The sequence below is a fragment of the Camellia sinensis genome, chromosome 3, assembly GCF_055761805.1.
Source record: "Camellia sinensis isolate YWXY chromosome 3, ASM5576180v1, whole genome shotgun sequence".
Taxonomy (NCBI): Eukaryota; Viridiplantae; Streptophyta; class Magnoliopsida; order Ericales; family Theaceae; genus Camellia; species Camellia sinensis.
The window spans coordinates 79,830,665-79,845,736 of NC_138963.1; the positions used below are offsets into that span (position 1 = coordinate 79,830,665).

The following is a 15,072-nucleotide window of genomic DNA, read 5'->3' on the forward strand; positions in this document are numbered from 1 at the left end:
TCAGGCCAATAAGCAGATCACAAATTTCGTTCAACTGCTCTTGCTGTTTCTCATATGCTACCCACAGGGTCTCGACCCCATGATCACCGTCAGTAGGGTTTGCATGATCTACTCTGTCTTGTGCCATAGAGCAAGGTGAATCCTTGCTCTGATACCACTTGACGCAGCAGAATAAATTACACAGGACTAGATATCGTTCTAGTAGACGAGAATTCTTGAATCCACAAGAATACCCTTGAATCCACAAGGAAGATAGAAGAAAAGCTCTTAAAAATATTATTGAATGAATAAAATTGCATATGCTTGTAGGCTTATCTATAATAGACTACACCTAATACTTGTAGGAAAAGTGATTCCAAAATAAACTAGGAAACTTAAATCAACACAAATTAAGAAACCTAAGAGAATTAGGAAACATAAGAGACTAAAATTCTGAACTATTTAAAATTCTAGTCAAAATCTAATTCTAAAATAATAAAATTAAGAAACCTAATAATTCTAAAATATCTATACTAAATTACAAGAATCCTAATAATACATCAAAAATATTAAAACTAAATATATAAAAATTCTTAAAATCTTGTCCTGAAAATCTTGTCCTACATCTGATACCACTTGACGCAGCGGAATAAATCACACGGGACTAGATATCGTTCTAGTAGACGAGAATTCTTGAATTCACAAGAATACCCTTGAATCCACAAGGAAGATAGAAGAAAAGCTCTTAAAAATATTATTGAATGAATAAAATTGTATATGCTTGTAGGCTTATTTATAATAGACTACACCTAATACTTATAGGAAAAGTGATTCCAAAATAAATTAGGAAACTTAAATCAACACAAATTAAGAAACCTAAGAGAACTAGGAAACATAAGAGACTAAAATTCTAAACTATTTAAAATCCTAGTCAAAATCTAATTCTAAAATAATAAAATTAAGATACCTAATAATTCTAAAATATTTATACTAAATTACAAGAATCCTAATAATACATCAAAAATATTAAAACTAAATATATAAAAATTCTTAAAATCTTGTCCTGAAAATCTTGTCCTACATCTGATACCACTTGACGCAGCGGAATAAATCACACGGGACTAGATATCGTTCTAGTAGACGAGAATTCTTGAATTCACAAGAATACCCTTGAATCCACAGGGAAAATAGAAGAAAAGCTCTTAAAAATATTATTGAATGAATAAAATTGTATATGCTTGTAGGCTTATTTATAATAGACTACACCTAATACTTATAGGAAAAGTGATTCCAAAATAAAATAGGAAACTTAAATCAACACAAATTAAGAAACCTAAGAGAACTAGGAAACATAAGAGACTAAAATTCTAAACTATTTAAAATCCTAGTCAAAATCTAATTCTAAAATAATAAAATTAAGAAACCTAATAATTCTAAAATATTTATACTAAATTACAAGAATCCTAATAATACATTAAAAATATTAAAACTAAATATATAAACATTCTTAAAATCTTGTTCTGAAAATCTTGTCCTACATCATTTAGTTTACAAATATGAGTTTTAATACTTAGTTATCCATGCTAATAATTTGCTCTATTAGTAATGTAATCTAATTCATTTATGTATTTTTAGTTATGTCATTTATTCTGTATTTCATCATTTTAATAAAAAAAAATTGTTTTGTCATTTGTATTTAATTTATTTTATATATTTTTTTTTGTCTTATCACGAAAAAATACCAACAATTTTTTACTCTTTTTTTTTTTTTTGAAAAAAACATACAAAAAAATAAAAAAAAAAGTAATTAGTGTGTTTGGTTTGAATTTTCTGAATTCAATTTTTTTAAAGCTGAGTTTTTTGTTTTTCATGTTTTTTGGTTTTTTTGTAAATATTTTTAAAATTTTAAGCATTTTTTTTTTACTTATTTAGATGTATTTGAAAAGTAAAATATTTGTGAAAAAATATTTGAAAAAAGTAATAAATACACAAAAATATGAAAAATATACTAAATTTTTGTATTTTTTTGTATTTAGTGAATTTGTTAAATATTTTTTTCACGAAAATTATATTTTGTAAGTGTATTTATGTTAGGTGTGTTTAAAAATTAAAAAAATTACTTAAAATATTAAAAAAATTCAATAAAAAAAATACGAAAAATAAGAAAGTAGAATTTTCTAAAAAGTATTTTTAGAAAACTCAAACTGAACAAATTGTGTAACTCAAAAAAATTAAAAAGTTAAAAACTAACTTTTAACTAAAATTCCAAAATTGGCCATTAATGAAATATGACAAATATCTTCTATCACTCGTAATGCTTCAAGTTTTTGTAGACAACTTGTAGGCAATGTGATGAAGCAGCAAGTAAGTCAATGCCAGTACCACAAACACCCTCAAATTTCTAAAAAAAACTTCTCCCCTGCAATGTCAAAAAAAATAATAAATAATAAATAAAAATTAAATTAAATAAATTCTTACCAAGAAGTCAAAAGTTTCAAATGTGCTTCAGCTTGGTAACATAAATAACAATGTTAGAGGGCCACAATTTTTGTGACCATAATGGCTTAAAATTGTCAAAACGACGTCGTTTTGGTATGTTTTGCACCCAAAACGACGTCGTTTTGACAGTTTTGAACTATTGTAGCCACAAAAATTATGGTACTCAAACATTTTCCGTAACATAAAATATAAAATTTAAAACTTAGTTACTATACATAATGTAAATGAAGGATCGCCTCAACCCTTGGCGAGTTATGCATAATGGCAGATTATGATGGCACATTCAAAATATTGTATTTTTTCATCACCACAAATATTTGGAAAAATATTTTCGTCACCAATTTCGTCGCTATATAATTGTCACTAAAAGCCTCCATAAAGAAAATGCATTTCGTCAACAATGCAGTAACTTTAGGGTCGAAATTTTTCATCACCCATTAGAGAGCATTTTATCACAAAAAACCTTCTATTTGGCCACTAAAGACAAATCCAGTATTATATATATAGAATTTTGAGTAAATTATATAAATAGTCCCTGTAGTTTACGTAATGTGTTAATTTGATCACTATTATTTCAATTTTCTTAATTTTACCCTTTAATTTAATAGATTGTATCAATTTAGTCCAATAAAGCTTGGTGGACTGAAAGTCATACTATGTGTCAATTTGATTCCTATAGTTTACATTAGTTTACATAATGTGTTAATTTGATCCCTATAGTTTACACAAACTATGTGTCAAATTGATTGAAAGTCAAACTCTTTGCTTGATTTTGACAGGGATCAAATTGACACATTATGTAAATTACGGGGACCAAATTGATACACTGTTTAGATTTTTCGTCCACCAAACTTAACAACAATTATTTATTGGATTAAAATAATACAATTTGTTAAATTAATGGGTAAAATTGAGCAAATTAAAACAACATGGACCAAATTGACACATCGTGTAAACTACAAAGACTATTTATATAATTTATCCTAGAATTTTTGTTGACAAAAAAAATTTTGTCACAAATTTTTGTCACTGGCGAGGAAATATATTTTATCACGATAAGTTGTGTATGTGATGAAATTTTTCATCACAAAAAAAAAGAATAAAAAAAAGTTATTGTTGCAAGGAATACACATTTCATCACAGTAAAAAAAGTATAAGTAATGAAACATTTGGTCACAAAACATGTTTTTCTCTATATGGGCAAATTTTATTTTACTGAGTTACGTATGGCTTACCTCCTCAACGTTTGAAAATGATCACATAACCCTCACATGATTTTGTGAATTACAATGCACCGTTAAACTTTCCGTCCAATTTAATAGTAAATGTGAAATACGTGGCAGATATAAGGAGATTATATGTTTATTTTCAAATTTCAAGGGGATAAATTGTGTAGAGAATAAAGTGTAGGAGTTAAAGTGCACTTTACCTTCCAAACAAATCATGAAAATATCCATAATTTACAAATTTAAGTTACTTATATATTGGAATATTTTAATTTTTTTTATTAAATCGTTAACGGGCCTAACAATACAATGCATTTCAATCCACAAGCCACAAGGAATTATGTAGTCATTTCCAAACATTAGAGTAATAAATCATATATGGCCCAAACTATGAGAAATAAAATAATATTTGCCATGTATTTCAAATTTCAATTTAAATTATTTTTCACAAATACCGTTGTTGAATGCTCAAACGTGGAAAATCTAATAACAATCCACTAACTATTCAAATCTAAAAACATTACACTTTAGTAATACCTTGGTATTACTAGTCCCAATGCCCTTCCTATAGCCCAAAACAAACGGGGCCTAACTGTTATAAGCAATTCCATAAAATAATTCATTAAACAACTCGTATTATAAATCAAAATATATCCATCAAATAAATTTTATGATCTATAAATTCTAAAACAATAAAAATATCACAATCAATCCTAACATCAACAAAGTAACAGTTCCCAAAAATCAACACTTAATTTTGCTTTGCAAAACAAGCTACCTACAAAGAATCTATCCACAAAAACCAACAAAATGAACACTTGATCTGGCTTTTACCAACGAAGTATCTGAATCTAAAGGATCAATTCCAACAAATATTGAACTTAAAATAAAAAGCTAAATTGATTTATTTCTAAAATTTTAATATTTAATAAATGGGAGGAAACCCATTCTTCCAATTTGTTGCTTGTTTTGTTAATGAATTGAGTGAATTTCCTTTCTTTTTTTTTTTTTTTTTGATCAGCAAATAGAATCTTTATCGATGACAAATCCATACAATACATATGGGGGGACATCAATAAAGATGAGAAACAAGGAAAGGGAAAAGAGAACCAAACAAAATGTTGGTGAGGAACCAACAAAGCACACTCAGACAAACAGCAGCAACCACACCAAAAACCAGTAGTATAACAACACCAATGTAGCAGCAGTATAACAACAGCAGCAACCACATCAGCAGTATAACAGCACCAAAAACCAGTCAAAGCAGCTTCTATCAACCAGCACTCCACCTGATTTGGTGTAAATTGGATACTATATCATGAACTGAGTAGTCGACCTTCAAATGCCATTTGGTCCATAAGGCAATCTGCAATTTAACCTTCTCAGTAAAAACTTGAAAATCAGGATGGGCTCCCTTGAACAAACACTCATTCCTCAACTTCCACACAGACCAAAAAACAAAAGAGGGGATAATCTGCCAGATTTTAAGCTCCCAAGACTTGTACCTGAATTTACCAGCAGACCACCAATGTAGCAGCCCTGCTACTGAACCTGCAATAGCCCAGACCAGATCCCACCAGTCTACCAGATGAGACCAACACTTCCACACCAGAGGGCAGAACAGAAACACATAATCGACAGTTTCCACCTCAGCTTGGCAAAAAGTACACAGATTGTTAGCACTTTCAGCAAAGGCCCCTATTCTTTGGAGGAAGGAAGCTGTTTTAGCCTGCCACGCCAAGCCAACCAACATAGAAATTGCATTTTTGGAGGGGCAAAACTTACCCACACCCCTGCTGGGAGTGAATTTCCATATGCACAAGCCCATTTCGTCTTGTGATTCTTTCATTGTAAAGAAATACAATAGTTTATATTTACAATTTGTCTTGAACATCACATCAAACAAGCGAAAGAAACAAACAGAAAATTATTTATAGATATTTACCATTTGTTCCTTATGATAACTGGGTTCATGAATTACAGTCAACAAACAGTACAACAAATGGTACGACAAAGTTTCATTATTACCTTATTCCACACGAATCATGTACCAGTAACTATTCAATACACTTATGAAAATGGATCACATCGGAGTGATTTCATAGCTAAATCCACTTTGAATTTGTTAAATGCATTGCTTGTGAAGTATGTATTTGCGTATGCTCTATAGATCTACCCGTTGTTGATTGGAAACAAATATTTGAAAGAAACGGTTGCTTAATTACAATATTGATTTTGAAATTTGTCTATTTTGTGGCAATTGCAGAACATTTAAATAAGTTTGATTCTTTATTGGAAATATGTGTCTAAATTTTCTGTGTTTAGGACAGTTCTAGAACAATCTAAAAATTAAAAAAATCCAACGAAAAGTTCATGAAAGACAAAAACAACATTAAATATCATGTTAAAAAAAAAAAATTAGTGTACTTTTTTCAAAAAAAAAAAAAATATAGTTTCTTTTTTTTTTTATTAACTTTTTTGATCTGTTTAATCTAGTAGGACCTAAAAGTACATTTTTAAAAAAAAAAATTTCACTAAATAAAAAAACTGCTGAAAAGCAATAACCAAAACAAGGGTTGCACTTACAGTTCAAAAAAATAAAAAAATAAATAAGGGTTGCACTTTTCACGTCTGTCTAATAATCTATGTGATATGTATGTTTGAACTTTGAAATCATAAAGTTAAGTTTGGTTAAGAAAGTGGTAGAAATTAAAAAAAAATTAAAAAAAAAAATATATATATATATATATCTTTTGGTACAATTCATGATAGCATGATAAATGATTATGTTTGTAGTTTCTTGCAAATAAATACAAGAAAAAATAAATTTATTATAAAAGTAGTTACTTATAATTAAAAATCCTATTTTTCCTTTTCTTGCAAAATTTGTATCCAAATCAAATTCGTACAATATAGGGAAAATAAGCAGAACCAGAGAAGGTTGCAATTTGCTGAGCTGGTGAACCTCTGAATGCTTGATTTATGTGTTTTAGGCCGTTAAGATACAGAAACAAGCACTTGTCAGCCTTAGATCTGAATCAAGTAGTAGCTTCTTCAAGGACATCCACATCTACTTTTGTTTGTTAATGCATTTAATAACTCTCTCTGTATTGATAATACCTGTTCGGTTAGGCCTCGTTTGGAAACAAACTATTTTAATAATTTTTTGACTTTTTACAAAAAAAAGTGCCGAAAAGTAGAGAGAATGATGTGACAACTTATAGTAATTTTTTGACTTTTTAGCTAAAACATGTAGTCGCCAAACGAGGCCTTAATACCCTTTTAATCCATTAGGTAATGCTCCCATGCATCCCTTAAAAAATGGTGTACATATGCAAGTTATGATATATTACAAAGTATCATAACTATATCACTTTATGTCATAATTGAATGAATCATAACTGACCACTTTTGAAGTATAGCCAAACATCTTTTTAGTCATAATCAAAATTACAATCACGATATATCATAACTGAATCATAATTAATACCACAATGTATCATAATCAAATATCACAATAAATCATAATCAAATACCATAAAGATCATAATTAAAACATATGATACATACGTTTTAATGTGTGTACTATAGAATTTCTTCTAATCGATATTATAAGAATGGGAAAAAAAGAAAGATGGCATTTCCCGGAAGTTACACCGGGGGTAGAATAGAACCGGAAGTGGGAGAAAAATTATAAGTCAACGTTTGATGTTAATCATGCAACTTGTAAGGTCATTGTGTGGATGCTGATATAAGACTGCTAGTTTTGTATTTTTAGGGAAGTAAGCGGCCAGTTCATATTTAAGTGTGGTTCTCAATAGGAGATAAATTACAAGAATAATGCTTGGGACCCCCTTTTGGGGGTCACCCCCTCACCCCCCTTTGCCACGTGGCAGGGGGTGATTGGAGGAGCAGGAAAAAAAAGAAAAAGAAAAAGAAAAGGTAACCAATGAGAGAGAGAGGGGGTCAAAGGGGGTGGGGGGAAAAGGGGGATGAATCATTACTCAAATTACAAATATACTGAGAATTACATCTAACGGAAAATTAAACTTTCAAAGAATTTTCAAAGACCAACATACAATCACAAACATAGAACAAATCTAATAAACACAATTCAAAGACGGTCAACAAATATAAAAGGGGAAAGACCCGCAAATAAGTGCGAAGATTCACGGGGCACAAATGACACACATGAATGATCTGAAGCCAGCCACAAACAATTACTAAGCAACATCAAAATCTAGTCCTTTTCCTAATGATTCCAGCTATGATTTGTCCGAGCTCTTCACCACAATCCTCCTGTACATGATGCCCTGCCTGAAAAGGCAACAAATCGTATATATTTATCTCCAAACAAAACTTCTCTTAAGGACAATGGCACTCAAAACAGAAAAAGAGTGTGTGACAGCCCAAAGAACATCAAGTGCCATAATCATATTATTAACCAACCTTGAATACCTTACGTTAAATTCACTATCTTATTATATAAAGTACACAAGGTAAAGTAGAAATTGGTGATTAAGAAGCTTGAAACATAAACATGTGAGTTATACTATCAACCATTAAGACTTAAGAACTAGTCACCTCTCGAATATAGCAAGCAAACAAATATTACATCAAGTATGCTTACATAATATGACTGAAACTTATCTTGATTTAATTACCTCGCAATATCCTAAAGATAGAGATATGAAAATGTTCGTTATGAGAAAATGCAGAAGGTGTTAAATATGAATAGGGGACCTAGCTAGCTTTGATGGACCAGAATGTGAAACTTTAAGAATGAAAACTTAATTTGTATTGAAGAGTTAGGGAAACTATTTGAAATGGAAAGTTGAATGTTTAGACGATTTAGAAAACCTTAAGTGAGGAGTTTAATCATTTTAGTTTAATGAGCAGAGTTTAATGGATACTTCATTAAAAATTAAGCAGGATTAGTAAAAGTTAAGAGAGATTAACTAAGCCTAAGCAAGATTAATGAAGCTAATGAAGATTAAGAACTAAACATGATTAATTAGAACTAAACATGGTTAATTAGACTAATGGAGCAATTAGTGATTAAGCTAATCAAATCATACGAAATAAAAGAGAAGAATTTAGAGAGATGGAGAAGAGTCAAGAAGTTGGGTGTTCTTGAGCTCAAGAAGAAGAAAGCAAAAAGAAAAAGAATAGAAAAATGAAGAAAAATCAAAGGAAGGTAGAATTTAAGCCTAGAAATCAAAGAAAAATCATCCATAGGTAAGAAACTCAAACCTCTTTCATATTTTAATACCATAATCTAGCTAGAAATTCATTTGAACTAAGTTCTAGGAAGATTAATGTGAAAGAAAATAGAAAAGTTAGAAGTTAGAAAAGGGTTTAATGATTTGCTTGAAAAACTAAGTTTTGAATGGTTCTTACCTTCTACGTTACACGGACTCGGGTACAGGTATGGGTATCGGGTACCGATGCGTATCTAGGGGTCAGATACTTCAAAATTAAAAATTGAAGATACTTGGATATAGATCTAAATTTGAATACGGGTACGGAAATAAGTTAAACAGTTATTTTTTAAATATATTTATTATACGAAGATGAGTTAAAAAAAACTAAGGAAAAACAAATTTTGTTTAAAAAAAATAACGAATAAAATTATAAAAATTATTTTAGACATAAAATAAATTATATTATATATGATAAAAAAATTATTTTTATTTTAGACATAAAAATTATATTATTTGTGATATATTATATTATACAATATTTTTTTAGATAAATAATATAATATAATATGAATAATATATGGCAACTTCTGGAGGATATAGCATCAGAAAGAAAAAATATTGTATTATATAATAATAATATAAATCTAATAAAAAAGAAGAGAAAGAGAAGTCAACAGAAGAAGAGAGAGAGAGAAAGTAGAAGAACAGGGAGATCGAGAGATGAAAGAGAAGATAGAGAAGGAGATCGAGCATTGAGCAAAAATCGAAGCCCACGGCCAAGTCAACAATTAGATCGATGTCTTCACCCTTTCGAACGGCGACCAGGTTCTCTCTTGCTATCTCCTCTTTGATTTCTTCTGCTGTATCCGCTTGTAAAGAGCTGTATCCCGGCCGTATCCCACACCCGTATCCGTGTCGTGTCAACGCGGGTACCTCCGAAAATCTAAAAAGTTTGTGTAACGTAGCTTACCCTAGATTTGAGTTATATAAATGCTATACTATGAATCTATATCATTTCTTCATACCTAGGAGCCTTAAAATCATGTATTTGAGGATTGGAAGTGGTGAAATAAAAAGAAGTTTGGAAAAGATATGAAACTTGAATCAAATCACATCTTTTAGTTGTTTGATCTCAAAATCAACACATAAAAATGAGTTTCTATTGATTTTCCATCATATTTCTACGCATTAGGGAGTTATATAACATGTTTTAGGTTTTGGAAGCTTGAAAAATGGATTTTGAACCTCAAGAATAGCCAAGAACAGCAAGAATTCGAAGCTGCCCAAATCTATCGCACGTGCGGCAGCAAAAACTGCACATGTAGCGTGCCCTCTGCACATGCGGCAACCCAACCCTGAACCAAATTGGAGGCTTGAAATAATTGCGCGTGCGTCCCGCACATGCAGCCCTGGATCCCGCACGTGCGGAAATCAGGGTAGTTGCCTGTTTTCTTTTCTTTTCGATCCTTTCAACCCTCAGATACCCTTACGCACGTTTTGAACCTAAATGAAAGATGAACACGATTCGAAATCAATCTAAAACATATTTAACTAGAAAAGAAAAAGCTAAGTTAAGATAATTTAACTATTAAATCTTTGCTTTATCAATATTTGTATTCTTATGTTTAAACCGAGACCGTTAAGGAGTAAAGCCGAGCATGAGCCATCTGTGAGTAATATTTTTGTTAAGTTATGTTTGAAAAAGTGTTTTATAAAGTGAAAAGTGTTTTGTTTATGAAATGTTTATTTTATTCAGAATAAATGAATATTCTATATTTCTGTGAATCTAGTAGTGACATCCTTTAGTGAGGCCCAGTGAGGCTCTTGCCATGGGGGGGTATAATACCATGGCCCTTCGATTATTGATTTGCAGAGATCTTCATTTGACAACCATGTATGGTTGGATAGTTTACTCTATTGGATGTACCATGTTATTATGCTTTTGATTATAAGCTATTCGTATGAATTATTCGAATGCTTTTGAAATCATGAACTGGAATGGATCTTTTGTAAATGCTTGGAATTCATTTATTTACCACTTTACTTTAATATTATTCACTAGGCAATGGCTCACCCCTCACCTTATATATATGTATGATATATGTTTCATTTCATATAGCAAAGCACTGCTTTGAATTGATGTTTTAATTGGACTCAATATAGGTAATTAATGACTTCTACACTCTTTTGTAAAGAAACTTTTTGCCCCAACTATCATAAGAGTCCAGTTTGATTTGATTTTTGTTCACCCAGGCCTTCGGTAGTCAGCGACTACTGGCCGGTCACCTCACCATCCTATTTGGGACGGGTTGGGGTCGTGAGAGAGAGAGAGAGAGAGAGAGAGAGAGAGAGAGAGAGAGAGAGAGAGAGAGAGAGAGAGAGAGAGAGAGAACCATACTACATTTGGAAGTAGAGAAGACAGATGTAAATTGGAATAGCTAACCCAAGGGGCAAGCATGAGAAATTATGAATACTGATTAGTGGAAACAACTTAGAATACTGAAGAACCTGATGAGAACCTCCATGACGAACTATTTCAAATGCAACATAAGCATTGACATAACATGAGATAGCATACAGAGAACCAGTTTAAAAGGCAATTTATCAAAAAAATTGTGTTAATGTTTCCAATTCGAATTCTTAAACGTCTTAAAATAAGTTCCTACATGAAAGATGTCATTTATGGGTGTGTTTTTGACAATGGAAAATACCACTTGAAAAAACTATTACCTCATGTTCTTCAAGCATTCCGCTTTATTTTCAAATTTGATTTTTAAAAATAAAGTTCTCCCTCATACCATATGGACAGGAGGAAAACTGAAACATTTTAAATCTAAATGCATACATAAGCTCAGTTCCCAAAAGAAAAATACCCACATATGTGGAGGATCCAAAGATTGAAAGGAAAAGGTTTCATTTTCTAGAATGCCATAAAATGAAATGAACTGTTAAACCTTTGCATATAAAAAATTATCAGGTTAGTCAGGAACACCAGTGTGGCAGTATGCTTGTCCAATTACACACATTCAAGTGTTCACTTTGTTCCTATTTTTTTTCGGAAAAATGGTGACATGCCACCTATTGTTGGTGGGCACATGACCTTACGGCGTTCCAGGAACACCAAATAACTTCTTGCTATATAATGTGTGTTCTCTATGTTCCACTTTTAAAGAAAACACCTATGGATTTTCTGATGCGGAATGTGTGTCCACCATGGATATTTTATAATTTTTCTTTATTTAATCTGTTTTAATATTTTGTTTTAATTATAGTTTAATTTAGAGATTTAGTTTGGTTAAGATTTTATTATTATTTGTTTCCATATTCTAATAGGATCTGGTTTCCTTTTCTATTAGGGTTTTTAGCCTATATAAGTATTAGGTTTGCATTGTATTCTTCAGCTTTGATTAATGAGAGTTGAAGTATTAAGGCTGTGGCCGTTGTGTTAGGACTGTGGTCCTCTTCATCCTGCCCTCTCTTTCTTCTCTCTTATCTTGCTCTAAAGCATTCTACATCATTTTCCTTTTTCAAGGTAAATGGAAGGTAAAACATGTTTCCCCAAACAATTCACATTAGTTAGTAAAAAGAACTGTTAATACCATAGGAAGTTCGATGAGTCTATGCTTTGAAATTTCACAGAAATCTTCGACTCCATCATAGGTTAACCAGCGGTCTCTTTGGCCCCAACATATTGTGGTTGGAACTCCCCAATTTTTGTCCATAAGTATCTTCCTCATTTCTTCAACATAGGTCTGCATTAACAAAAAAAGAAATGAAGTTGAATTAAAAATCAGCATCATCTTTTTCTATGATACATTGGGTTCTGGAATTTCTGCATGCACCATTTGGAATAAATGGACTATTAACCCAATAGAATGTAGCAGAGTCTAGTCAGTTCCCTAAATCTTGGCATAAGGCACAAAGTTTGAAGCTGTCTAAAGCATGCACCATGCATCATATCCCACCAAGATATTTCTTGAACTTAATTTTGGGATGAATAATGAACCTTTCACATACAATGTTTTTGTTTTAGTAGGGGAGAGTAAATACAAACTTCTATGTCAAAATAATTGTCATAGAACCTTTTAAAAACCAATCATGAAAAAATTATGCTACAACTGCACAGAGCATTTAAGATTCAAAAAAACAAATACCATCTCAATTCACAGACTTCCAACTATCATTAGTCACCTCTCTCTTACAATAACAAATAATATCCTCAATAATAATGATTGAATAGGCCTCACTTTAGCACTAAATTTTTTTTTTTTAAAAAAAAGTACACAGTTTAATACCCCCTGGATTGGATCTGGGAGGGGTAGATTCGGTACAGACCTAACTCATGTTCAAACTGACAACCCTAAGGTTAGAATAGGCTAAGGTTTAACCACTGAATTAGTGGCCCTTATACTATGTTCAGGTTAGTAGGCCTCACTTTTGCATTGGTATCAATGATAGAATCCACTCTAGTCCAGCCCTAGGAGGGCTGAACACCTCTGCAACGTTGTGTTCCTGTTAGTCCCCCAATACAATTACCTAGTACTTCCTTAGTTCAACTGATCAACAAGCTTAGCATCCATCGTAAGCCTTATTCAGTCATATAGTGTGTGTGTGTGTGTGTGCGGGCGCGCGTCCCAAATTTGTAGCTGCCTTCATTCTATCATGATGTAGAACATAGCACAGCAAATGCTTAGACTACAATACAGACACATCCTGAACATGAAAATATGCATAATGGTTTCTATAGAACAAACAAGTCATCTCAATTTAGGAGTTCCATATCCAAGGATCTGTCCCACCATATCTTCGTCCTGGAGTGCATGAGGAACAACACTGAGGATACTGCTACCTTTGTGCTTTTCCATTGCGTTGGTCTCTACTTCTCAAAAGTGAGTGGGTCCATGAGTTCAAGGATTTTCAGACCCCCAGCATGGCCACAAGCCTTTATGTGATCATCTTGAAGTCCTCTACATATGTTCAGTTATTACCCTTCAATAATCTCTCCCTGGTTTACCATTGTTAGATGGAGACATTAACAAATGATTTATGGCATTCTCAGCAAGCATGGACACAAGAAGGATGGTTCCTAGATCCATTGTTTACGTGTTTGAGTGTATCAAAGAAGTCTTGGTGTCTGACACAACATCAACATGGAGACAACTCTACAGAGAGTTCCCAAGTTACCTAGATGATCATACCAACAGTGGTGTAGAACCAGAAAACGAAGAAGTACAATTAGAGTTTCTGAATTCTCTCAATCAATATTCATCAAGCAAAACATGAGTATCTCCCTTACAGAATCCCATGTATGTGTGTGTGTTCCATAACCAAATAAGGAAATTCAGCGAAAAAATTAGAAAAAAAAATCCTAAAATTATTAGGCTGTCAATTGGCGCCTCTTGAACCTAAAATATGTCTTCATGCCTTTCCTTGCTTGATCACCATCAAACAGCTAAAGATATTTTTTGTATTGTAATTTTTTTTTTTTTTTTTGGCAAGTCATTTATGTATTGTAATGTTATTATAACTTGATTTTTATTTTTTTATTTTCGCTTGGAAAGATTTACCTGTGACTACCCCAACCTCCCCACCTCCCTATACAACCTAAGTGAAATAATAGAAACATATTGGCTATTTTTTTTATTCTAAGCATTCACATATGTATATTTTTTTTCAACTAGGCAACAATCACACTTAAACCCAACATAATGTTGGGATACCGAGGGGATACCATCTAGCCCACTTTCCTCTTCAGTTTTTTTGACTTGGAAAGGTACTTACAAACAGGTGAAAAACTGCCACCAGTAGAACTTAACATTGAGTTTGTTATCTCTGAATGTATACCCCTTCTTTTGAACATAACATTCATAATGTGCTAGAACAAAAGTGTCCAGGTAACTAGACCAAAAAAGACAATGGGAAACCATAACTGTACCTCAAGTTCCTTCTTCATTGCCCTACTGATCGCATTCAATGCAAACCCTGAGGAACCAGATGTGAGGTAAGGTCTTCGATAAACCATTGCATCATCTTCTTTCATTTTGTAAGGACCACAGCTTGTCAAGGCTTTATCACTGGCCCTCAGAGGATCCTGGATAGCAGATGAGCTGGATCAAAAATCAAATACTAACATCTATATTGTAAAATCTTCAAATAAAAGATAA

At 31.9% G+C, this 15,072-nt stretch overlaps 1 protein-coding gene and 1 long non-coding RNA gene across 3 annotated transcripts in view; one reads left to right on the top strand and one right to left on the bottom strand.

Moving 5' to 3' along the window:
• Positions 1-7,738: 7,738 nt before the first annotated feature.
• Positions 7,739-15,072, bottom strand: part of LOC114276721 (uncharacterized) — a 28,471-nt gene continuing 21,137 nt past the window's right edge. For both annotated transcript variants that reach the window (XM_082920156.1, XM_082920157.1), the window contains 3 exons: positions 14,844-14,999; positions 12,508-12,660; positions 7,739-8,021 (listed from right to left, as the gene is read on the bottom strand). In XM_082920156.1, the coding sequence (XP_082776282.1) occupies positions 7,938-8,021; positions 12,508-12,660; positions 14,844-14,999 (393 nt within the window). In that variant the 3' untranslated portion in view covers positions 7,739-7,937. The remainder of the gene's footprint in view (positions 8,022-12,507; positions 12,661-14,843; positions 15,000-15,072) is intronic.
• Positions 9,567-15,003, top strand: LOC145822630 (uncharacterized). Its single transcript, XR_014364211.1, has 2 exons — positions 9,567-9,733; positions 13,968-15,003. It is a non-coding gene; the product is annotated as an uncharacterized LOC145822630 (long non-coding RNA).